Source organism: Amia ocellicauda, chromosome 5 (genome assembly GCF_036373705.1).
Source record: "Amia ocellicauda isolate fAmiCal2 chromosome 5, fAmiCal2.hap1, whole genome shotgun sequence".
Classification (NCBI taxonomy): Eukaryota; Metazoa; Chordata; class Actinopteri; order Amiiformes; family Amiidae; genus Amia; species Amia ocellicauda.
In genome coordinates, this window is record NC_089854.1 from 26,477,428 (window position 1) to 26,504,133 (window position 26,706).

General features: G+C 43.2%; 2 protein-coding genes across 2 annotated transcripts; one reads left to right on the forward strand and one right to left on the reverse strand.

Moving 5' to 3' along the window:
* The first annotated feature begins 3,797 nt into the window (after window positions 1-3,797).
* Window positions 3,798-11,946, forward strand: amz2 (archaelysin family metallopeptidase 2). The gene is made up of 7 exons (XM_066704606.1): window positions 3,798-3,951; window positions 4,959-5,241; window positions 5,378-5,551; window positions 5,872-6,000; window positions 8,458-8,621; window positions 9,065-9,241; window positions 9,606-11,946. The coding sequence occupies exons 2-7, from the start codon at window positions 4,959-4,961 to the stop codon at window positions 9,759-9,761; spliced, it is 1,083 nt and encodes a 360-aa protein (XP_066560703.1). The 5' UTR covers window positions 3,798-3,951; the 3' UTR covers window positions 9,762-11,946.
* slc16a6b (solute carrier family 16 member 6b) lies at window positions 11,815-26,681 on the reverse strand. The gene is made up of 6 exons (XM_066704601.1): window positions 26,292-26,681; window positions 21,354-21,608; window positions 18,807-18,950; window positions 16,789-16,917; window positions 14,826-15,695; window positions 11,815-14,515 (listed from the first exon to the last, which is right to left on the reverse strand). The coding sequence occupies exons 2-6, from the start codon at window positions 21,589-21,591 to the stop codon at window positions 14,235-14,237; spliced, it is 1,662 nt and encodes a 553-aa protein (XP_066560698.1). The 5' UTR covers window positions 21,592-21,608; window positions 26,292-26,681; the 3' UTR covers window positions 11,815-14,234.
* Between the last annotated feature and the right edge of the window lie 25 nt (window positions 26,682-26,706).

Sequence of the window (26,706 nt, forward strand, 5' to 3'; positions counted from 1 at the left end):
TTTTTGTTTTGCCTTTTATTTTGCTGTTGTGTCAGTCCTATACCCATCACCTGTGTGACAGTAACGTCAAATTTTTATTTTTATTTTTTGTAACGGAGAATAGTCAACAAACTTAAAACTACACGGATATCCCTACACTTGTAAGTAGTCCAGTATCACCTGACAGGATGGTAAGTAAGGTATTTGGATTAACGCTATGACACCAACCGTGACATGCAGGGGGTGGAAAGTGCTGGTTTAATTAAGCAGAATTTCTGTATTAGTGTAAGCCTGTAGATGTAAATTAAAAAGTAAATATTACCGGGCTGTCAGTCTGCTGCTGCTTCTTGCACTGGTACTGTATATGTAGTGCTCCATCAGCATTTCCTTTTTTCTGCATATCAACGAACTCCATGTGTTCTCTGCACTTCTCAGTGTTGATGATGAGGCTGTAGATGCTTATCAATGAAAGCTGCTGCAAAGCCAGCCTGCAGCATGAACCCAGACGAACGGTCGACACGAGACCATTTCAGCAAGGGCGTGCATGTGCTGTATGAGCGACACCTGAGCAGTGTGTGTGCGATCTGTGACAGGATGGAGCGGCGAGCTATGGAGCAGTGTGGAGGTGTCGGTTTTTTTTCTCTGCCTTTCACACAACCGATTTGCTTTGGAAGCTGTTGAGTAGAAGTTTGTTTTTTTGTGTTTTTTTTATTTTATTTCTCCTGCAGTTGATTTCCCGCCATGCTTTTGCAGGAGAACGTGGCTCAAGACTGGACTTGCTCTCTTCACTTCTCATGAACTATACCTTCCTCAGCTATCTGCCACCCACTGATCAAAGATTGGTACTTATGGAACTTAATTGGTCTTTTTAGCCAACAAAAATGTTTGAACCTATAAAGAGTTAAATTACACAGATTCATGAATTGACTGATCTGATCCAGTTATATGGCTTAGAGGGAAGACAACCGTACAGTATAAGCCTTAAGCCTTGGACCCCCAGGGATTTATGTTCTCCTTTCATCCTGTATAAGTTTAGGTTTTTCTCTCCTCTGTGCTTAGTTTACTTTTTACTTTTCTTTTCATCTATTACAAACTTTTGTTTTTGTTTCAATTTATAAAATGCTCTACTAAATAAAAAATGATTAGATACATAAAGTCAGATACAGTCCTTTGCTTGTGGTGACAGCAGTGCAAATCAGGTGTTCAGGTAAGTCTTGTCAGGGAAACTGGTCCATTTAATGTTTTATGTGCATTAAGACTGTCAGACTGCTCACATTGTTCCCCTGCCCCTGTTGAGAGAACAGCTGGCATGTGTCCATTTTATTTAATCTTGCCTTCCTTCCTCTTTCGCTTTGCTGCCGAGATTTAGTTGGTAACAGGAACACTCCCTATGTTTTCAAATTTCAAAGGCTTTTTTTTAATCATGTTCTAGGTTCTCAAAAGATGTCCCCCTAAATCAGCAAATAAATTACAAAAAAATTGTAGAATAGGGATCAGATGCTGAAAAAATGTATGTTTATTTTGCATCAGTGTTAATTTCTGATAGTTCTTAATTGCAGTTTTCAGTTAATCCTTTGTTTTTCTGCAGTTAGGTGTAAATGTGTTGAAATGTTTATGCTCTTGAAATGCCTACAAACAGACTGGTCCTTCTCAGTTATCATTTGAAGGAGTTTTCCTTCAGGGCCCAATGTTCCTCTGCATTATAATCCCAATCTCATTACCATCAATACAATCCCATTACTGTACATCAATTGCACCTGCGCTGGGTAATTCAGATTAACTTTAGGAACTGTCTTTTTCTGGAAGGACGGTCCCACTCTTCAGCCACAATGTCTCCAGTTCTGAGTGGGGGGGACAGTGAGAGAGAGCAAACAGAGGGAGGAACGTAGAGAGGAGAGGGTGTGCAGTTGTTCATCAGAATTATTTACAAATGTACTACTGCACTCATTAATTTTAGCAGAAGTGCTTCCATTACATCTGCTTGTACTACTTCCCACGGTAATTGCATGAAGGGTGATAAGGGATCTGTGTGGGTGGATCAGAAGCAGCCGTCACAGTAACCCCTATGAAACTTCAGCTGCTTGAGTACAGGATCGGGATGGCGATGAGTCAAGTGTTCCAGGGAAAATACGATTCCAGATAATGCCTCTTCCAAAACAATAGAGTCTAATGTTTGTGTTCAACGTTGACCCAGTGACCCAACCTTGAAGGGAGGGTTTCTTTAACCTCCTTATAATGTACCAGACAACAGATGTATAATTCTGATTAGGAATGGGTTAAAATGTCAAAAAGCCATGTAACCTACACCTGTCTCTTTCTGTTCAGTGGTTCTAATACTCCTGCATTCAGGATTTAACTATGGGGGGTTTGTTATTAGAAACCCTCATTCCAAACAAGTGAGAGGGTTAATTGTATTTGTTTCCTTCAAAGACTTCCACATGGCAGCCCCTTGCACTGGCTTGGCCTTCGGAGTTTGAACTTTGCGGTGTGTAGTGTAGCATAACGGCAACAGCAGCTTCCACCGACCTGCTTTCAAATAAGAGCTCAGCTATTGAATTTTCACACGAGTAGACACATCCTCTGCACTGGGGAGTTTTGGCTGCCTTGCCAATATAGCTGTGGTGGAAGTGGTGGCCTTAATATTAATGTAAAGTTAAAATCGCTTTTGTTTCAAAGAGAAACATTGCATTTTTTTAACTACCCAATGTCATTGCTTATGTTGCTTTGTTTGCGGATGCTCGGTATTATTATTTAGTATTAATTACATTGTTTAATTCTACTCAGGTGCTGGTAGATTATGGAACCATCCTCTTCTATTTTATTTTTTTAATATCCTCTCACTGGTTCTTGACCTAAATTGGTTGCCCCATCCCATCTTCCTTCCAGATGTGGGCGGCTGTAAACCTCTCAGTATTGACTTGATTTCAGATGGTCTACTGGCCTTGATTTGAGAGGCAGGGTAAAATGAGGAAACATATCAGTCACTAGAAGGTTACCTTTAGTTCTATCATAATCAATGATTATTATATTTGTATTAGTTTATACAGTCAGGTATATATATTGTGTGAGTTATACATTAACCTTACTGATTTTGTACTTGACCTCAATTTGACAAACATTAAATGTAGTTAAAAGAAGATCTGTCTGCAGATATTCCAATATTGTATGAGAAAGCTGCATGTCTTTAAATAACAAAGCTTGTTTGCATTAGTGATAAGCATTGATTCGGGCCTAATCGATAACATTTCTCCAGAACATTCACTACACTGATGAGCATTTGTCAGTATGTGAACATCATGTGCAGCGCTCGTTATTGATCCCAGTCATGACAGTATTGTAAGTTATCTAGAAAAGAAACGAAAGCATGCAAAAATAGACCATGATCTAGAAGAACTAATCAACAGGCATAAACTGAACGTATGTCTGTTCAAGGAGAAATGAGGGTAGAAAGAGCTGTGGTCAGGAAAAAGTTAAAAGTGCAGCGTGACAATACTGTTTTCCTGTTTTCACGAAGCTGCTGTTGATGTATGATGTTAGTGTAACTTCTCAGGAAGGCGCCCAGTGACAGTTTAGCAATCCCCACATTACTCAGCATGGGCTTCCTGTCAAGGTCTAGTAATCAGAAAGCACCGGTTCCTTAATTGCTTAATGAGGTGAGGGGATCACCAGAGACCAGGCACAGAGCTAGGCCTGTCACAGTTGGGGGGCCGCTTTAAATCACACCACGACCAAACGTCTCTCCCCGTTTCTTCGCGGTGACAGAACACCTTTGTCTTACTTGTGTTTGGCTTGTTTGTGATGGACAGATATACGTTTTCCCTCCAGAGTGACACTTCCCAGACGCTCCCTAACCGGCCCGTAATCCGCGGCGAGGCGGCGGCTTCGCTCGGACCGGCAGCCCCAGTGTGCGCGCTGTAGTGCCGCCTCAGCTTTCGTTTTGACCGTTTTCCGAGAAGGCCTCTCTCGCAGCAAGTAAATATTTACCTTTAATGCTTGTGTTGTTGTGTTAGGTGGAATCCGTCAGGAAGGCAGTAACTTCATAAGAGCGGGGTGGTTTGTTAGTTATTTGGTTGTGGTGAAGCGGTATGTTGTGCGCATGCGCAGAGCACGCCGTCGCGTAATGGGTGTCTCCTGTTGGTGTTTGTTGTGGTTGTTGTTGTTGTTGTTGTACAATTAAACTGAGAATTGAGAAGTCGATGCATGCACACAAAAGTTGCAATAGGCGGTGTTACACAAAGTATATTTCCCATCCCTGAAGACATGCCAGCTTGCTTCTCAGAGGTGCGCAAAATTCCCGATGCGGGAATGAAACCCTGACTGTCAGCTGCTGGGGGTCACATTGCTGGAGATGTGCCTGTAACCGGCAGTAGAAGAGTCCTCTCCGGCCGGGGTGTGGGCCGGGGTGTGGGCCGGGCCTGAGCGGGTCGATAGGTCGGGCTGCTCCTCTCGCCTGCACGGTGCATGTGTGCAGAGCTGCAGGCGGCTGCGGTGTCTGTGCGCTGGCTAACCACAGGCACGCTATGCAGCATCTGCGTGTGCAGCCTCATTTTCCAGGAGCCGGCTAGAGAGAGGATAGGTGAAGTGAGTGTCACACAGTAGTGACACACTAATGTGGTCTGTATGGGATATGACACATGAAGCGTACTTTCCTTCGCATTTTTGTGCGGTTGTGCTCATAATCCTGGGCCCTCGGAGTTCAGGTATCCTTTTTCAGAGGACTTCCTGGCAATGTTGGAAGGGAACCGCTGTGTCTGGGTGCTTTAGAAAGTGGGAGGAAATGGAAAGCTTTTACCACTGGATCGTATTTGTCTTTGTAACATAAAGAGGGTTGTGTGCACAGGGGAGTTTCCAAAGAAGCCACTGTATATAGATCCCAGCTGTGCTATGAACTAGGTGTGATGGTGCCTCTTGTCTTTTGTAACACTGTGGTTACAAAGGCAGCCTGTGATGTGTGTGTGCGTGCCCCATTTTGCATTCAGATGCAGGTGATCCAGCATTCGCCAGAGAAGCTGCAGGTTGCTCTGGTCTCCTCTCGCCGGGACCTGGTGGAACGCTATCAGAAGTTCAGCCGGGAGGAACGAAGGCTGCTGGAAGAAGGGCTGTACCCTGACAGCACCTTGTTTGGGCCCATCACCGTGCACTCGGACTCTGATTGGATCCGCTCGCACCCGGAGCCCCCGCAGGATTTCCTGGAGTTCTACAGCAACCCCTACCGCAGCACGCCCGTCAAAGGCCGCAGCACCGTCTACATCCAGACTGTGGGTGAGTCCCCTGCTCTGACTGTGCACTTGGACAGGGTGTGAGGGCTGCACAGACACTCAGTTATTTAATTCCCCCTCTTTCAGAGGCTGAAATTGTAAAGTATAAGCAGCGACACACACTTATTCTGTGCTGACAGGCTCGTTTGGCGAGGGGGATGCGGTGTCTCGGCAGTATGTGTGTTGGCTGCAGGAGTACTGCGAGGCCTTCTACTACGGGTTGGCCGTGAAAGTCCTGGAGCCTGTCCCCGTGTCAGCCACCGGCTGTGCCTTCAGAGTCAATGACAGCACTCGCAACCTGCAGATACATGCTGGTGAGAATCCTTCTCCTTGCCATCGCCCTCTCTGAGGTTCCCTTCATCCCACTCTCCCTTTCCATTTCACAGGAAGACATTTGGCTGATGTGTTCGTCCCAACACTTTACAGATACTATGGGGTGAACAGGGGGCGTAGGGCAATAAGCTAAATATAGCAACCTGCCACTTGGATTCTTGATTTGATTTTGGGTTGAAAACTACACCATTCAAACAATGGTACAAATATACATGCAACCGCCCAGCCCTTGTTCCTATATGTGTGTTCTGCATGTGAACCCCCGTACTGACTGTTGTGCACTTTGGCTTGTGTATTACAGGTGATTTACTGTGCTATTTGAAGAAGAGAAAGCCCAAAGATGCCTTCTGCATTGTGGGCATCACCATGATCGACCTTTACCCCCGAGACTCCTGGAACTTTGTGTTTGGCCAAGCGTCCCTCACTGAAGGTAATCCGGGGTAGTTCAGACACTTCAGTCAGTGCACCATCGACACACTGTCCTTTATCAGCGTCTTTAAATATAGTTCATGGATAGCAGTGTAGTCTATATGAGAAGTGCTTGGCAAAATGACTAGAATTGTTGTATCTATTATAAAATTCTATTCTGCGTTGCTCTTTATGAAAATGTGAGAAGAATTTAAATGAAAGAAAATTTGGGTAAGGTTGAAAGGCTGCTCTTTAAAACCTGAGCTAGATATTGCCAGCCAGCAGTGTTCATGTTTTGCAGGAAGACAGTAATCCCAATCCTTTTGCTTAAATTAGCTGGTTCCTCTGTCATGGCTGACAAATGCATCGGGACAGTTTTGGTCTGCTCTGTTTAATGGCGGCTGTTCAGAATGACTCCCTGACGTCTTTGAGATGAGAGACGTCCTTCTTGCTGCTGAAATCAGCACCTCAAACACCAGTCTAAAAATCATGTCTACGCTCAGAAAAGGAACGTTTTCAATGTATGTATACACTCACCTAAAGGATTATTAGGAACACCATACTAATACTGTGTTTGACCCCCTTTCGCCTTCAGAACTGCCTTAATTCTACGTGGCATTGATTCAACAAGGTGCTGAAAGCATTCTTTAGAAATGTTGGCCCATATTGATAGGATAGCATCTTGCAGTTGATGGAGATTTGTGGGATGCACATCCAGGGCACGAAGCTCCCGTTCCACCACATCCCAAAGATGCTCTATTGGGTTGAGATCTGGTGACTGTGGGGGCCAGTTTAGTACAGTGAACTCATTGTCATGTTCAAGAAACCAATTTGAAATGATTCGACCTTTGTGACATGGTGCATTATCCTGCTGGAAGTAGCCATCAGAGGATGGGTACATGGTGGTCATAAAGGGAAGGACATGGTCAGAAACAATGCTCAGGTAGGCCGTGGCATTTAAACGATGCCCAATTGGCACTATGGGGCCTAAAGTGTGCCAAGATAACATCCCCCACACCATTACACCACCACCAGCAGCCTGCACAGTGGTAACAAGGCATGATGGACCCCGGTGGGGTCTTCTGCTGTTGTAGCCCATCCGCCTCAAGGTTGTACGTGTTGTGGCTTCACAAATGCTTTGCTGCATACCTCGGTTGTAACGAGTGCTTATTTCAGTCAAAGTTGCTCTTCTATCAGCTTGAATCAGTCGGCCCATTCTCCTCTGACCTCTAGCATCAACAAGGCATTTTCGCCCACAGGACTGCCGCATACTGGATGTTTTTCCCTTTTCACACCATTCTTTGTAAACCCTAGAAATGGTTGTGCGTGAAAATCCCAGTAACTGAGCAGATTGTGAAATACTCAGACCGGCCCGTCTGGCACCAACAACCATGCCACGCTCAAAATTGCTTAAATCACCTTTCTTTCCCATTCAGACATTCAGTTTGGAGTTCAGGAGATTGTCTTGACCAGGACCACACCCCTAAATGCATTGAAGCAACTGCCATGTGATTGGTTGGTTAGATAATTGCATTAATGAGAAATTGAACAGGTGTTCCTAATAATCCTTTAGGTGAGTGTATTTCCCACAGGAAATGCTTGTAAATATAGCATAAGCGCCCATCGGAGTGTCTCCTCGGGTTAAGATGACCTTCTCCTTATCGTTCACATCCAGGGATGGCACTATTTTAACCCTAGTAATGCTGGATCATCCCATTACTGTCACTGTACACAACCTGCTGTTCTGTAGATTAAACAAGGGCAAAACCGAGAGAAATGATCTGCTAATCCGCCTCTGCTCTGCATGAACTACCACGTTCTTGCCACTAGAGGGCATCACATGAATGCACAGTTGTATCACTTCAACGAAAAGCCATAAGAACATGTAAAGCCTCTGTATTACAAGTATAATGGTTTTGGGAAAGACAGCACATTTTCACAAGGATTAATGTTTTTTTACCTGGAAATATTCAGGTATTCCACAGGTTAGGTTAGATTCTGTGTTTATATGTAGACAGAGCTACAATTTCATATGGACTCCCAAATACTTGGAAGATGAGCTACACTGCATTACCATACATTGAAAGCAGGTGGGGCTCTTGTTAAACAAACTGACCACTCGGTCACTTTTTCGATCATAATCACAGTGTATCATTTAGTCAATAAAAATAAAAATTCATAGAGGAAAAAAAAAGGCTTTGATTTCTCACAGAAATACGTGAGACAATTAGTTAAAGGATTAAATGTCCCCAAACAAATAGAATATAATAATGAAACAAAACCTAGGAATCGCAGACAGTGAATCATTGGCCATCTGAGTCATGACCAGTGGTTGTCCTTCGTTTGTGGACGTGTGGTCAGTGTTAATCACAAAACACGCGCGCGTGTCTTTCCACAGCTGTCCCTGGCACGCACAGGTTGCTTTTGAAAGCCTGGTGTTGGGCAGCTTTACCCTTAGTGTGTGTCCCTTTCTCGGCAGGAATGGGCATCTTCAGCTTCGCCCGGTACGATGACAACTTCTACAGCAGGAGCTACAAAGGGCGCCTGTGGAAGGGCTGCAAGCTGTCCCCGGGGGATTACTCTGTGTTCAGTGGCTACTACATACCCCCCATCACCAGCTCCCTGCTCCTGCGCTCCTGCAAGGTGAGCCCCTCCCAGGCCCCTGGGTTTGGGAGCTCCAGCTGCACTCGGACCTCAGGAAGACGGATCTATAAAAACGCTCACACGCAGGCAGCTCTGCTCTGAGTCTGTCACGTGTTTTCTTATCTATGTCTCTGTGTTTGCCAGTGCTATCGCATGCTCTGATTAATTTGGTTATGAAAGGACATAAATATTGAGAAATCAAGGGTGACCTTGTGTGGCATGCCATCATGGCCAATGGGTTTATGCATGGAATAATTATATATACATCATTAAAATGTCAGCTAATTTAAATTGTTAGTTTAATTTATTTGTCATGTCCTGCCAAACCCTGACAGATTCAAAGAAAGATCCTCGAAATGCAGGAGGTGCTTCTGATTATATTCATCCATCATTCTCCCTGTAAACGTTATTGTAACATGATGATGTCGTTGTGTCCCTGCCAGACCCTGACCCATGAGATTGGCCACATCTTTGGGATAAAGCACTGCCAGTGGCTGAAGTGTGTAATGCAGGGCTCCAATCACCTGGAGGAGTCGGACCGCCGCCCCCTCGACCTCTGTCCTGTGTGTCTCCGCAAACTGCAGGCTGCCACGGGCTTCAAGATGGCAGAGCGGTACAAGGTGGGTACGAGGGTGATGTCGCCCACTCTCCTGCCAGCCAGTCAGAATTGTCTTCAGAATCAATCAATCCAATTGTTGTCCTATAAATTTGACTTTTATTGACCAGTGTCATTGGTGAACCCAAAGGGACTATGTTTACCATTATATCTATTTACAGTGTACTCTAAACACTTGCTTTACCTCATGTTCTCTTTCCAAGAATCTAATAAGGTTTTACACATTTGGAGCAATTCTGTTTAATCTTTCTAAGGAGCCTCGTTTGTGTAGTTGCTAATTTGGGAAGAACAGTCCTGCGATTGTGAGGCATCATGCTGGCAGTGTCAGGGGCAGCTGCAGTGACCGGTTTGCCTCGGTGTCTCTCCAGGCTTTGCTGCGATGGATTGAAGATGGATCGTCCAGCGGGGAACGAAGATCAGCCACAGATTCGGGCCCTCCATCATTCAAACCCACAGAGGCATTCGAAGAGTCCAGACAGTGGCTGCGGAAGTGCCTGTGTGTGCTGGAGGATGAGATCTTTTAACCTTCCGTCATGCATGTTCTACAGCAGGGGGCCAACCCTGTTCCTGCAGGGTGTACAGGCTTCTCAAAATTATCATTACCTTGAACACAAGGTAACTGACTAATTAAGCCCACTTCTTGAAACAGTTAAGAAGTTAATGGTTAATGGATAAAACAAAAAACAGGAGACACTGTGGCTCTCCAGGACCAGTAAGGTTCCTAGTAGTCGGTCACACAATGGTCAGTCATCACCTTCAGCGATGCAGAACAGCCAATGACTGTCATGGCACCATACACCGATCAGCCATAACATTTTGACCACCTGCCTAATATTGTGTGGGTCCCCCTTTCGCCGCCAAAACAGCCCTGACCCATCGAGGCATGGACTCCACTAGACCTCTGAAGGTGTGCTGTGGTATCTGGCACCAAGACGTTAGCAGCAGATCCTTTAAATCCTGTAAGTTGCGAGGTGGGGCCTCCATGGATCGGACTTGTTTGTCCAGCACATCCCACAGATGCTCGATTGGATTGAGATCTGGGGAATTTGGAGGCCAAGTCAACACCTTGAACTCGTGATTCATCAGACCAGGCCACCTTCTTCCATTGCTCCGTGGTCCAGTTCTGATGCTCACGTGCCCATTGTAGGTGCTTTCGGCAGTGGACGGGTCAGCATGGGCACCCTGACTGGTCTGTGGCTACGCAGCCCCATACGCAACAAACTGTGATGCACTGTGTGTTCTGACACCTTTCTATCAGAACCAGCATTAACTTTTTCAGCAATTTGAGATACAGTAGCTCGTCTGCTGGATCGGACCACACGGGCCAGCCTTCGCTCCCCACGTGCATCAATGAGCCTTGGCCGTCCATGACCCTGTCGCCGGTTCACCGCTTTTCCTTGCTTGGACCACTTTTGATAGGTACTGACCACTGCAGACCGGTAACACCCCACAAGAGCTGCAGTTTTGGAGATGCTCTGACCCAGTCGTGTAGCCATCACAATTTGGCCCTTGTCAAAGTCGCTCAGATCCTTTCGTTTGCCCATTTTTCCTGCTTCGAACACATCAACTTTGAGGACAAAGTATTCACTTGCTGCCTAATATATCCCACCCACTGACAGGTGCCATGATAACGAGATTATCAGTGTTACTCACTTCACCTGTCAGTGGTCATAATGTTATGGCTGATCGGTGTGTGTCTCCCAGATCCCCATTCAGTGGGTGTGACCAACCAGTGAGAGCTGTGTCATTGCAGGAGCAGGCCTGAGGGTCTGGAACCCGCTAGGCTGCTGAAGACCAGGAAATGGCTGGATTTAGCTGGTTGGAAAATTCAGTAATTTAGTTCAGTTAGTTGCTTACAACCCTGCTGCTTGTGTTTAACATTTGATGGCTACTGTGTCAGTGATCTCTTGCCTAAACCGTGACCAAGCATACAATCAGAATAGCTCAGAAAAGCAAGTATTGCATTTGACATTTCTGATTGGATTTTCCCTTTTGATGCCAACAAGAAAAGACAGTGGTGGTGTATTAATACCAGACATTTGAGCTTCCGAATGCATTAATCTGTTAACAATTATTGTGTTGTTATTATAATTGTTTGTCGTATACCTCCGTGCTGAAAAGCTTTGCAAGTGATCTTACACTCCCAGTCACGAGAGGCGCAGATGTCCCAAAGGTTCCTGGACTCGCAAGATGAATTTCCTAGTTCCTGACAGGCAAGCAAGATGTAAATGTTTATTTTAAGGAAGCCTGTGAAGGAGATGGAAATTACAACTAACTTCGAGATGGAAACTCAATTGTTTAGATCACTGTGTGGGAACAGTGAGACACTGCTTGGTGTTCAGTGATTAATACACTCCTCACCCTGAGCTGTAATTGGGAGGATGTTTATATAGGAACAAAATAATGGAAACAAACAAGGATTGAGGATAGGCAAGGCTAAAGGTTCTGACTTCATCAGTTTTTAAAGGGAATAGTTGGACAAACATAAATAAACATGCACAATGTATGTATGTGTGCATTGCATTTTGTTACTGCACCGACATTTGTAAACAAAAGTACACTTTTACAAATAGCAGCTTCATTTATTTTCTCAATTTTATTGAAAAATATCATGTTCAGTAGTTAACATTTCCCAGATGTAGGAAGAGAGTTTTTACAGTTCTGATAATTAAAAAAAATAAGTATAATAAAAATGATAATGACAATGTGCCCATGTTCCAACTAGTTGTTCCTTCGATTTTAAAAAGTTTACAAAATCTACCCTTGGCAACTACTATACATACACGTAACTTGAAGACTCGGAGAAGCCACAGTTAAGTACTTAAACCAATACAACACAGTGTGAGTTTGTGTTTGTGTGTGGAGAAAAGGCAACGCAGTACTGCCACTAAATACAATGTAAAGTTGTTCAGACATATTGCTTTTTGTAAAAAAAAACAACCCAAAAAAACACTATAAATAGAAAAAAATAAATAGAAAACACAATGTTAGGGTTATATAAGGGCAGCAGGGTGCTTTCTCCTTGGGTCTCTGAGGTCACTTGTGGCCTGTGGGACACACCTTTTTTGGTGTTTGGTAAAGAAAATACGTCTGATAGTCTCTTGCTTCAAATAGATAAAAGTAGTTGCAGCACTTAATACAAGAAGTTAAGAGCTCTGTTTAAACACACACTATCCCATGGATAACTATGAGCATAAATAATGAGACTTGGAGAATCATCTATATTCTGGGTGTCGGCAGCAGAATCAGGTTGAAGAACATGTTTTTCTGTAAGATCACTTAAATATGTAAAATGAATGTATAAATATGCTATAATACTGTTCGAGGATATTGCTTCTCTGATTGTGTCCAGTGTAGTGTATCTTATTTCCTTTGAAGAAGGAAATTGACAATCTGTGAAACGGAAAAACACATTAGGCTGTAAAAGGGTTGCACTTATGTCGCATAAACAGTATTCAAGAAAGAGCTGCATATTTGGAATAAGATGGTGAAAAACTTGTGATTAAGATGATTACTTTTCATCAGATCATATTTAGAAGAATATAAGAATTTCATAGGAGTAAGACAGACAAATTAAACTGAGTACCCTGTGTAAGAGAATCAAGAAAAAAAATCACACAAACAATGGAAAGGAAAAAAGTAAATGGCTGGTCAGTTTGTCTGTATAGAAGACTTCCACTACTCCTAGTCTTCCCTTAAGTACAGTATCTTGGATATTCGAGCGATATCAGAACCTCTCACCCATAGGCTAAAGAGACGACTGCAACGCACCAGTCTGGCAGAAGGATGAAAACTCATATTAAAAGGTACAAAAAACATTCAGTGGGTATCACTGTGCGGTCAGGACATTATTGTGCCACGGATCGGCATCATGCCAGTCCCAAGACATTCGAGGGAGACTACAGCACTGGACTGTGCAAACGTCAGGTGTGAACTGATCACAGAATAACAAAGATTAGGCAGATTCTAAGCAAGGAGCCAAAACGCATGCGATTTACAAGTTTGGAAGAGGATTAGAAACTAAAAGTAAGGTGTGGACAACTTTCTGTCTTGCACCCAATGTGGTTTTCTGTGAGAACGCCCACAGTTGGATGTGTATTAAAGTGCTGATCTGGTCCAAACATTTTCACTAAACCTGTACTCCAAATCTCCTTGAAAAAGTATAGACAGTCAGGTCTTGTTCTCAAGTTTGCTTGGTTCTCAGTGGATCTCTACCTGGCCAAAATAACTGACATTTTACTGATAATGTGATAAAGTCGGTGCTGGCATCTGTCTAAGGTATATAAACTGACACATTTCACTGATCCTTTGTATGTCTGGTGAGTGAAAATCGCCATGTTGTAAGCCTGGAATTTCTTGTGTTGCTGATGACCTTGCTTTAAATTACCTTCAAACTTCAAGAGTCAAGATTTCTTGTTGTATATTATAAGGCCTTTTTACATTATGTCTGCAAGGGTCTGGAGAGAACACTCTGGACAATTGTGCTCTATTCTTCAAAAGCATCATTCCAGTCCAGTGAGACCAGGCCAGATTCATTACTAACCCAGCCTCCATTCATCTCCTTGGTTTTCTGTCACCCCTTTGCAAACATCAGGAAACAGAAGGTAATACTTTAAAGGTCAGGTGAAAGATCTTCCATATCTCCTTTTGGTCACGGTGTGTAAAACCCACGGGCTTATTCAAAATGTAGAGAATCATTTTACACATTAAGACTAGGTACCAAGTGACGCATCAGAAAAAAACTGCATAATGACTTCTTCATAATATTTACGCTTCCCGAGTATCAATAAGTGACCTTTTGAACCTGCTTGTTTTTAAGTGTCAGCTCGCAAAAAACAGTAATCACTGCATAGGTGACATGCAGAGCATTGTTTCAAGTTCCCCCATAGAAGTGCATGTTAAATATATTTAATTTTTTTCAGGTAATGATTTTTTTCTTTTCTTCTTGGCTACAAGTCTTTAGGCATTTGTACGTCCCTTCTTTAAAAATTGCTCTTTCAGACCATGCCGTTTTCTGGACGGCTCTTGGAAGGGCGGTCTTCCAAGGCCAGGTCGACCTCCAGAAAGTCCTCAGGCACCGAGACCTGAGAGCCTTGAGAAGAGCTGTCACCGCTGGAGATCTCAGGCTCCTCCTGCCACGGTCTCTGCTTCCTCCTTGCCTTGCACAGGCCGGTCTTTGCTGGACGCACAAATGCCAGAAACAGTCCCCCTAAGCCCATCCCCACTGCACACGAGTAAAAAGCAGACCCGTAATTCTGAGTAATGTCCACCAAGAACCCTGGAAAAAAATGACAGAGAAAAACATCAGTTGGATATAGAAACTCCAGAGCACTTATTAGCAGGCTATACATTAATCTGTTTTCTTTAGTTTTTTTTGCATCATGGAACTCTTGATTTGCCAGTTCTCTGACACAGGAGTGGACTGTGATTATAAGAAATTACTTTCAAGGAGCAGATTTGTATTTCTCCTCTGAGGGGCGGGGGGGGACGATGCAATGCAGGATGATAAGGTTCTTAATTAGTGCTCTACACTTGGAGGACATGCTATGAAACGGTAAAGAGTAGTGCAGGAAAACAAGACCTCCTACCTCCCAGGGGAGGACCAGCCAGCCCCGCGAAGCTCTGGATGAAGACATACACCCCTACAGCAGAGGGCATGCGGTCAATGCCCACAACATCGTCCTCTGCCAGCATGGGAATGTGGGTGGAAGCCACGGTGCCCAGGAGATACCCGTAGAACACACAGCAGACCATCAGGCCCCAGAATTCAGTCACGAAGGTGAAGGTGAGCAGCACGAAGCACAGCAGCAGCACACAAATCAGCAGGATGTAGATCTTGCGTATGGGTTTCTTGTTGAGGATCCAGCCGATGGAGATCCGTCCGAAGATCTCAGCCACGGCCATGGCGGACAGCATGTAGGCAGAGCGCTCCCGATCCACGCCCCGGCTCACGCTCAGTTCGATGACATACAGTTGTGGGGCGAAGAAACCCAGCGTGGCGAAGAGCCCGAACATGGAGTAGCAAATGAAGCTACAGTCCCTCAGCACTGAGAAGTCAAGGAGTTTGCCCCAGGGGGGGGGCTCTGTCACCTTGGTCTCCGCCTGTTTGGGAGAAGTCTCGGGCAGCATCCCCTTCTCCTCCTCCTCCAGGTTGCTCGTCTCCAGCTCCTCCTGCTGAGCCTTCTTCTGGCCCTGTGCCAGGTCAGTCCGTGAGGTAGTTAAAGACTGGACGCCCGAGTCCACAGAGCCGATGGAGGATCGTGTGTGCTCGTTCTCCAGCATGTATTTCGACTCCATTTGCTCCACTGTGGGGTTCTTCGTCTCCTCCTCCTCCACAGGCCGGGGCTTGATGACGATTGGTCGCAGCAGAGCCCCACACAGAATGATGCTGGACTGCAGGACGCCGATTACCACCAGACAGTTCTGCCAGCCGATCCGCTCCTTCAGGGCACTGAAGGCTGAAGTGACAGGGAAGGAGTCTTACAAGGCGAAGGAAATCACCAGGCCAAGGAACCTGTCCCTTAAAGGGGTATACTAAAAACCCACATTATTGTTCTTCCTGTGTCTTGTCATTTATCATACTATGTTGCCATTACCTTATACCTGTAGGTTTTCCAAATTATTTAAAGGCGTAAACCTATTTCCTATGTTCCCCACATGCTATCCTTGGCCCTTAATAATGCATAAACACCTACCTTCAGTTTGGGTGGTTTCCCATTCACCTTGTGTTCCCCATAAATGAACTAGGCAGGTATTTCTGTACTGTTTCTACTCTAACCTCCACTATCCTCACAATCTTCTGTAGCTTTATTGGTGTGGAGGCATACATGACATACTCAAAGTCAAGAGTTTCTGCCCCAGTGGAATTCTGTGGAGGATCTTGGATCACATTGCTAGGCGTACATAGATCAGGTAATAGGTCCTGTCTTTTCATTAGATTTTCTGCCTGTTTTTGTGGAGTTTGGTTTATTTCACCTGTAGCCTCCTTTCAACAGTGTTGCAATGTGGACCAGTAGGGTAAGAACCTTTTTTTTTTTTTTTACTCATTCATTTACAGGTAATCCTTTATTATCTGCAGTTTCATAATCATCTGTGTTTGATTGCACCTTGGGATATTCTAGCTCTTATAAAGTCCTCTGATTGTTCCCATAATAGTAACTTACCTTAACAAAGGGGGGGGTGTTTATGGGTATGTGTATGTTGGCCCTTGATACTGTAGCTGAGCGTGACAGAGCAGATGCAATGCATGTTTGTGCAAAGAGAGAAAGTAATGGGACAGATTAAAATAAAATAAAAAATACCACTATATCCTGGGTTCAAAATGCGGCTGATGGTCTGAATGGTAGATGGCAACACAATGATAATTAATCTGTTATGGGCAGTGGGACCTTGCGCCCCCTTCTAGGTATAGAGATGGATAGACAGGCAGTTAGGTAGGTACAGATATGTATAGTGTGGGGGAGATAAAGCACAGGCTGTACTGACAATGAGCAGGGATTGAACTCAGTGTGTTTTTCTGTGTGTACTTGTGCCTAGGAGCAGTTCTCTCACCTGGGGCGAAGGCGAATATGGAAAATGATTCTCCAGTGGAGGCGATGGCCGTAACGAGCGAGCGGCGCTTTGTGAAGTACTGGGAGAGAATGGTGACGGTGGGCAGGAAGGTGAGGCAGTATCCCAGGCCTGTAAACAGACATGAGAGAGCAAGGTGACAGCCACTGCGCCGGCAGGCAGGCAGGCAGGCAGGCACGCGGGCAGGCAGCGCATCTAGTTTATCGCTAACATTTCTCTACACGGGAACACAGGCCCACACTGTGGCTGTAGCTGCGGCCGAGGCGTTGCTCCCCCATTACAGATGAGTAAACCCTGAAAGAGAACTGTATTTAAAGGAGACAAAAAGAAAGAAAAAACAGAAAGAGAAAGTTCTCATGTTAGGGATGAGCCATTGGAGAAGGGGGAAAAAAAAAATCTGATTATTGGGAAAGACTAGCAGTGCTTCTTAATGTAACTGCAAAAGCCAAAGATGGTGTTACAAAGAAGGACATTAGAGGTTACAGAAGGATCTGGTTCCCAGGAAACCGGTTTAGTATTTTAGTTATGCATTTGGAATTTTAGAATTAGTTTTTGACAGTTCTATACATTGATGTCTTTGATTCTGGCAGCATCAATGGTATAAACTCTGTCTGGAGTGTACCAAACCTGCTGATAATACGCCTGCAAATTGAATTTCAGAGTAAAGTTTGAGAAATTTGCTCACAGCCATAGATTCTGAAAAAACAACCATAATCAGTCCAGAGCACTGCTAGGATTCCCATTTGAGATCATTGTTATTTTACAGCAATTGTTCTTCAACATAACTGGGGGGAAATCTATATCAGGGGTTACACCTCACATAATCACTATTGTATCATCTATGGCAGTAAAGTATATATGTAAACACCTCTTTCTCTACATAGGTTTGATCTGAGTATACATCAATAGATAAATCTTACAACTTATCTTTGAACAATACATTTACATTTAATATAGATTAATAATCTAATATTTAATGCTGAAATCTCGTTCAGATTTCAAAACTTCCAGTTCAGTCTCCATTGGGAACCAATGAAAGGCTTGGACTTCCCAGCGGTGTTTAGAAGAACTGACAATGTACCACTTCAGTGGGGCCTAAACTATCTAAACTTAGCTTTGCTCACTTCCAACGTATATTAGATCTGTCAAAGGGATCATTCCCAGAGTTTAGGGGAAATGGATTTTCCTTTCCCATTCCCGATGTCTGATGCCTTTGAAAGAAACAAAAGTGGTTTGTTATTTAAGCAGGACTGATGGAAGGAAAAGTATTTAAAGCCATGTCAATCCATACTTTATATTTTGAAGCACAAAATGCATTATTACTCTGCGTAATAAGAAGCCAAATTAACGGATTCACAAAACAAAAAGAAAAAACAATTTGCACCATATGTTAGAAACCTTCCATGGCATTTACAAACAATTAATAAGTTTGAGACTGAAGACTATAAATGGTGTCCACTTTTTTATAACAGTCATGGGTTCAGTTCAATTCACACTCAATAATTGTGCACATTACACTTAGCAGCACAAGTTTTGGTGAATCTATCCCAAAGGAAGGCCTATTCCTATTATGTTCAAAACATTTCAGCACTGGGAAATGTTATAGAATGGTAAGGCAGGAGACAGCCATTGTGCCTCATTAGCATGGCTGCCCTGGAACATCTAGGCCTGCTATGAGATTCATAGAGGATGGGTTTCATAAGAAGCCCTGAAAAGAATGGGAATCAAATAAGAATGTGTTCTGCAGGCCTACTGTACAGATCGCACAATTTTTCCCCTTTATCAACGGAGACTGAAGTGAGCAAGTTGAGTTCCTAAAAGGATAAACACTGCCTGTGTCCTGTCCCCAGACAAAACGGACTCCTTGGCCTAAAATACCCATCTACATATGAAGTAGTTCTCTCACTAGACTAGACTGGTTTTTGTGAGGTTGTTAAAGGACTAACATGGGTCTAGTTGAACTGAGACTATCACAGGGTTGCACGTATCAGTGTAGGTACCTGAAACAATCCCCACGGTGAGGTACATCTCCACAATGGAAGTGGTGAAAGCAGCAGTAATCATGCCCAGACTGACGAGGGCTCCTCCCAGCATGACAACAGGCCGGTGTCCATAGCGGTTGCTCAGCAAAGAAGAGAGGGGTGCTGTGGGAACAAGAGAACTTCACTAAACACTTACTCTACTCTAGTCTTTTTAAGCCCCCATTTTGTGTGACCATGGTGAAGATTCAGAATATGTCTCCATGCTAAATGTTTTGTTGCATTTTCATTTTGTTTTGTTGTTTTGGCCTGAAAATCTAGTGACCTTACTTGGCAAGGACTATGTAACAGAATGGCTTTTACTCCATGCTTTCTGGCAGTTGCTGAAAAATGTGCTAACCCATGCTGTCAGAAACAATGACATCAGCTTTGTGACAATATGGCAGCAGCTCCCCTCTGCATGAGATAAGAGAAGGCGGAAAATGTCTGAACCAGAGCTTCAAGCAACACTCTGAGTTCCAGGAAGTGGAAGCTGTCCACACCCTTCTGCCCCCTTGGTTGCTATGGCTGCTGCTTCACAATGACAGTAATTTTGACAGGAAGTAATGACAACTGTCAAGTGCTACAATCATGAAGAGACGGTAAGCTCCTAAGTCAAACGATTCAGACTGTCCAGAACGCAGTACAGACAAAAGGATCAGAGGGAGAGTATTTATATATATAAAATAAGAAATAAAAAATGCTGATGTGGCAGTCCTGTAGTAGTACAAATAGAAGTACAGTCCTGTACAAATCTAATGAAGTTAATTTTATATATTGTATAGATTCATATAGATGGGTAAGCAAGGTTTAAGTCTGTCTATAACAAAGCCTGCTCCACATGGGCCATCTTATAGTATTTACTGTGAAATATTAACTGAATTCACTGTCTGCATCTTCTCTGTGCAGCATAAATAACTGTGCCTGTGACTTGTCAGACCTTCAAACAAACTCAAAACAAAGTGAAGGTTAATCCTCTTAAGCCTTGAGTTTCATTAGAACGTCTGTCCTTTGCAAAGGATTCCCCTTACAATCAATGTTTTATTTAAACACGTTCCCAAACATAGTTAAATATCCACAACCATCTGTGTATATCCTGTGAACTTCTGTGCTTTGTTGAGAAATAGCATTTGGAAATTTGCATTGGACATGCTATGTTATAAAGGGCAGCTGCTGACTGAACTGTGAATATTTTCATAATATTTTTGGTATCATAAAATAGGAAAATAAAGTGGCTGGGGATGGTCTGAGCTACTGAGTGGGCATTGTCGGCAAACCTAAACGATTCCAGACTAAATTCTGGCTGTGCATCGACATCTTATGTAACAAGCAGTATTGCGTTTCATGTCAACCGAAAGAAAACAAAAAATGTGACCCGGCTGATGACCTCAGTGGCTGTAACTGTGCTTTGTCACAGATAATAGAGTGTTTTGAATTCTCTGCTGTCTTGATAATAACTAGGGGAACTTTGTGCTGCTCTAGTCAGCAGTTCCCACGTATCTCAGCTGGCACTGCTCTTAGCCTGCAGAGAAAAGGATTCACCACAGTCTGGCTGGGCTGAAGGGTTTGGCCTTTCTAGATGTCAGTGACCTTTGAAAAGCATGGTTTTAGACTCGTGGAAAGCAGTGAACCTCTAGTTAATGTAGGGGACGGGAGAGGGTGCCTTTGGGGTCACACAAAATCATGGCAGCATCATCAACGCATGGTGTACTAATACAAGTCCCTCTAAATGTGTGGTTTTGTTAATAAATCTTCGTAATCTGTCTGATGCACTGTAAACACGCCCAGCAGCTTGGCTTACAGCACATAGTAAAAATGAAGAAAATAAACAGCTTTTGTAATAAAACCACATATTTGTCTCGTGCTTATATTCAAGTTGTCAGTTTCATTTCCTAGGATGGATCTCAGCAAATTACAAAATAAATTGATTCAACATCAAAAGGAAAGTGACCTTTTAAGAAACTGAATGTATTTTGATAATATTTTATAACTCACCGATTGGAGATTGCAAAAGGTTAAAACCATCAGCCTGGCTATGTTCAATTAAAAACATCCTGGATTGGTATTGCTACCAATAAATGGCCCCGATGTTACGTGTCTAAGCTGCGTTGGTTCGTGTGGAGCCCACAGCATTTGTAATTGAAAACTGTAAACGTCTCATGTGTGTGGAAGGTCATAAACAAAACCAGTGCACCTAGCCTATCAGGTTTGCAGTTAATAGCATGATTTCAATTTACCTATTTCTTGAAAAACCACAGATAATCCCTGAATGGTAACTTAATAAACACAACCTATCCCACTAAGGCCAAAATTAAGATGGAAAAACTGCATTACAATATTACCCCATTCAGTTCATCACAATATATAGTGAAAATATATCATTACATTAATATGAAATTAAATGTAATATATTAACTTATTTGACACAGCTTTGCTAACATGATGTCATTTAGAAGACGCCTGTTCTTTTTCAGGGGTGTGGTTGGTGTTTTCACGTTCTGTGCTTGACAAGCCGTGACAGTGACTCACCCATGAAGGTCATGACGAAGACACAGATGGAAATGATCCAGGACACACTGCTGTTGGTCTCATTGAAGTGGTTCATGATGTCCTGCAGGAAGACCCCGAAGCTCTTGATCACTCCATATGTGAAGACCTCCACGAAGAAGAAGGCCACAGCCACCACCCAGCCCCAGCCCCCATCTGGGACCTCAGAGTAAACGCTGGCCCTCATACAGCCCTTCGCTGTCTTAATGCAGCCCGCCATGTCTTGGTGTGATACTCCTGTGGAAACATACAAAGAGGGGAAACAATGAATGTCAGCTGTTCCCAAGACAATCTAAACACACTGCCATATGGACAGTTAAACTTAACTTCTCTCTGTCCCATAATGTAACCCACAAAAACATCAGGCTGCTTATTTTCGAAGTCCATGATGGCTCGTTTTTGTTGTTGTTGGTAAAAGTTCCATCACCACATCCCTAGCAAATCAGTTCAGCACCTTAGTAAAAGGATTCGCAATACATTCTTTACAGTCTTTTCTGAGCCTTCGCAGTAGTTTAGTCTATTTCATGCACCCTTTCCTGAGAGGTTTTATCAAAGTCTGGAAAAAAGTAAGAAAATACCAAGGTCTCCAAGGTCACAGACTCAGGTATGATGGAGACCTGGTTGTCAAGAACCACACATTTCTGAATTTACAAATTAAAATGTGTGTGTGTGTGTGTATGCCTATTTGCTTTTTAAATTGCTTTAACTTTATAATTAACCATTCCAAATATATAATGTGTGTGTGAGTGTATATATACGGTATATAAATATATATATAATGCACACAGAAGAAAAACACCTTTGCCAGTACCTACTGTCCCGTCCGTTTGTATGAAGGCCATTAGTGTTAAGTGCCGTGGGTGAGGTGAGGTTAGGTTATGCAGTGAAAGCGTGATTATCTAACAGTGCAGACTTCTACAGCTTTTACACTAGTTACATTTCCCTGTCATGATGATTCCTCCCCATCCTATCAACACTAGCATGTGCCAAATTTTAGCTTGCTACAAGACTGTGCTATTGTGGCCCCCATTTGCAGGGTCTTTCCTGGCTAGTTCTATGAAACCAGCTCCCAGAAAGCAAAGGTGTATGATGATGTAACTGTGATATAACCTTGAAGAGTGGTAGACAGCTCTGAATTGATTTTCAGTCTTGTACTTCTTTTTAGCTTGTCCTATCCTCATGAATAAATGTTGTCTGACGGTAAATCCTCTTTCATTCAAAGTATGTATTAGATGATGTGGTGTTGGACTGGGATACAAAGAGAAGTTGAAGGAATTATGTTTCATAAAGCCTACCGTTAGGAAAAAAAAAAAAGCCAGATAAGAAAAAGTTGTTCAAGCCCATATGTTTGTTTAGAATGTATTTATTAAAAAAAAAAAAAAAATATATATATATATATATATATATATATATATATATATATATATATACACTCACCTAAAGGATTATTAGGAACACCATACTAATACTGTGTTTGACCCCCTTTCGCCTTCAGAACTGCCTTAATTCTACGTGGCATTGATTCAACAAGGTGCTGAAAGCATTCTTTAGAAATGTTGGCCCATATTGATAGGATAGCATCTTGCAGTCGATGGAGATTTGTGGGATGCACATCCAGGGCACGAAGCTCCCGTTCCACCACATCCCAAAGATGCTCTATTGGGTTGAGATCTGGTGACTGTGGGGGCCAGTTTAGTACAGTGAACTCATTGTCATGTTCAAGAAACCAATTTGAAATGATTCGACCTTTGTGACATGGTGCATTATCCTGCTGGAATTAGCCATCAGAGGATGGGTACATGGTGGTCATAAAGGGATGGACATGGTCAGAAACAATGCTCAGGTAGGCCGTGGCATTTAAACGATGCCCAATTGGCACTAAGGGGCCTAAAGTGTGCCAAGAAAACATCCCCCACACCATTACACCACCACCACCAGCCTGCACAGTGGTAACAAGGCATGATGGATCCATGTTCTCATTCTGTTTACGCCAAATTCTGACTCTACCATCTGAATGTCTCAACAGAAATCGAGACTCATCAGACCAGGCAACATTTTTCCAGTCTTCAACTGTCCAATTTTGGTGAGCTTGTGCAAATTGTAGCCTCTTTTTCCTATTTGTAGTGGAGATGAGTGGTACCCGGTGGGGTCTTCTGCTGTTGTAGCCCATCCGCCTCAAGGTTGTACGTGTTGTGGCTTCACAAATGCTTTGCTGCATACCTCGGTTGTAACGAGTGGTTATTTCAGTCAAAGTTGCTCTTCTATCAGCTTGAATCAGTCGGCCCATTCTCCTCTGACCTCTAGCATCAACAAGGCATTTTCTCCCACAGGACTGCCGCATACTGGATGTTTTTCCCTTTTCACACCATTCTTTGTAAACCCTAGAAATGGTTGTGTGTGAAAATCCCAGTAACTGAGCAGATTGTGAAATACTCAGACTGGCCCGTCTGGCACCAACAACCATGCCACGCTCAAAATTGCTTAAATCACCTTTCTTTCCCATTCAGACATTCAGTTTGGAGTTCAGGAGATTGTCTTGACCAGGACCACACCCCTAAATGCATTGAAGCAACTGCCATGTGTTTGGTTGGTTAGATAATTGCATTAATGAGAAATTGGACAGGTGTTCCTAATAATCCTTTAGGTGAGTGTATATATATATATATATATATACACAAATCTTGATATATTGAAAGTATGATTAATTATAGGCAAACAATGAAAAATGAAAGGTGCTAAAAGAGGGAAATATTTATCAGGAGCTCGGGATCAGAAACTTCCACATTTGCTTTAAATAAATACTGGATCAGACTGTATTCCAAAGACCATCACAGTAGTGGAGTACTAATAGCAGGTGACTATCTGTAAGCTGTACGATTGTACTAAATGGAATTTATTTTTGAATTTTTTGACTAGACTATTATTTAGCTCTCTTGCTTCCACCTAATAAAGTATATATCAGACTTTACCCTGTCCTTATCACACACACACAGCATTTGTCGTATTGCATCCCACCACCTCTTGTCGCCACCTCAGTAGCAGCTCCTTGGCACATTGCCTGGACAAAGGGGGGGGTGTTTAATGGTCTGAACCTGGCGCCAGACCGTCATTCCCTCTGTCAAACGAGTACAGCCAAACCTCTTTGCATTTAAACCTCACACCGAATCACAACCGGTGTTCTATACTACTGAAACCCAGATATAGTAAGAGGATGTGATGACACACCAAAAGTTGGAAATCCATGGACATGTGCCAAGAACAGCTCTGCAAGTAACGGTCTTCAGCTGAAATATGTTTTCTGATGCAATGCACTTTTTATGAAAAGAACATGACTCATATCAGACCTGAGAACATCATGTTTTCGTTTCCCTGATGACCCAAGTCATCCTCAGCCTTACACAAGCATACCTATAAACTATGCCAAGGTTATTGACATATCTACATCTTTCTTCCTTACCACACTCAACTATGTTACGTGGTTACACAATTATTTGCAATGCTAACATTTGCCCATATTTTTTATTGGTATGCTTGTGTAAGGCTGAGGACGAGGTGAGAACACATTGTTAGCGGCATTAACAGAAGGGTCATGCACAATACATCCACGGCAGCATAAAAACTAGAGAACAAAATTACTTTGAAGAAATACAATTGCAGTTGAGTTTTTTTCTGAGAGATGGTTCCCAATCATCTTGGCAATATATTATTTATGCAAGTCTATTTCTATACAATAATAGAAAGTCACTGATCAAATAGTCTGGGCTTGCTGAACTTGAACACTGCCACCAACACTGTCCATCAATCAATTACATGGGGCCAACCTGACAAAGACTACAATGTATAACACTGACCAATGGTAAAACAGTATGTAACAGACGTCAGAGAAAAAAAATCACTATGTACATTCTTTTGACATAGGCAAATTAGACACCTCTTAATCAAGCCATTAAAGCAATTATGGATGTTATACACAATACGGTCCTAGAGCAAGAATCGTTGAATTTACCTAATAAGTGTAGCCGACCATCGAGGGTGACTGCGACTGTAAAAAATGCATGTAAAAACCACGTCCACGTGCATTCCTCCTGCGCTGTTCAGTGGACATTTGACTTTGACATTGCAATGCAGATAAAACCAAAACGCCTTCAAGTCTTCTTTATGACGCTGATAAAAGCTCTATGAAAAACGCGAATAGGTCTGTGGCTCAGTACACCTCCGATCGGACATAAAAGTAGCCGGCAGCGCTGACGAGTTCAGGCCCAGTGCGCGGCGCGCCGCAGTGCACATCTGCGGGTATGATGTCAAAATGCCGCAGCCGGTCTCCCACTGCGGGACGCACCGCCAGAGCCGGACAGAGCCGGTACCGAGGCGCAGTGCGCACCGCAACACATGCACCATCTTCTTCATCATCATCATCATAACAGCCACAGCAGGGAGGAATACACGCTTTTAACCAGTACAATTTACCACAATATAACACGGCTTGTTCCTAAACCAACCGTTATTTTTTTAGGTGAATCATTCAAGTTGTAAAGGAAAACTAAGACTAGTAAATATTCTAGCCTACATAACTATATTATTATTATTATTATTATTATTAATACACTGCAGTGGTCTCTCATTTTCCCCTCGTCAGTTCTTTCCATAAACGAGCATATGGGCTATACAGCCCTATTGAACAGAACTGCTCTGTAATATATATATATATATATATATATATATATATATATATATATATATATATAATGTCCAAATCATAATTTTAATACCCGTGCACTTTTATATTAGCTACCCTAGCTGAATTTATTTAACTGGGTTGGGGGGAATTGGAGTGGATGGGGGGGGGACTTTTAGCTGAGATTCAATGTAACACCGACCGAGCTAATAATAATATCATAACATTGCAGACACTGAACTCACCTCCTCCGCCAGAAGACACCGGGTTTTTCTTTTGGTACCACCAGCGGACAATTAAAAAAAAAAGCGTCCTTAGTTTTATAGCCCGTCTTACTAGGTTAACATCTTGTCCCACTGCTTTTCAAATTTTAACTCGTTCCTTCGCGACCAACAGGATGCTCTCCAGATACAGGCTAATGTCGGTGTGCTAATAAACTACAGTAGAGAGAGAGAGAGAGAGAGAGAGAGAGAGAGAGAGAGAGAGAGAGAAAGAGAAAGACCCCCTTGTGCTTGCTCGGATGTGGCCCTGTCTCTTATCCGGCCGGTGTCTCGGTGTCTCGGTGTCTCTCTGTCTCTCTGTCCGTCTGTCCCCCCGCGCTTCTGTTTTATACCGGCTCGAGCCGGTCCACACGCGAGCGCGCGCCCCCGCCGCCGCCGC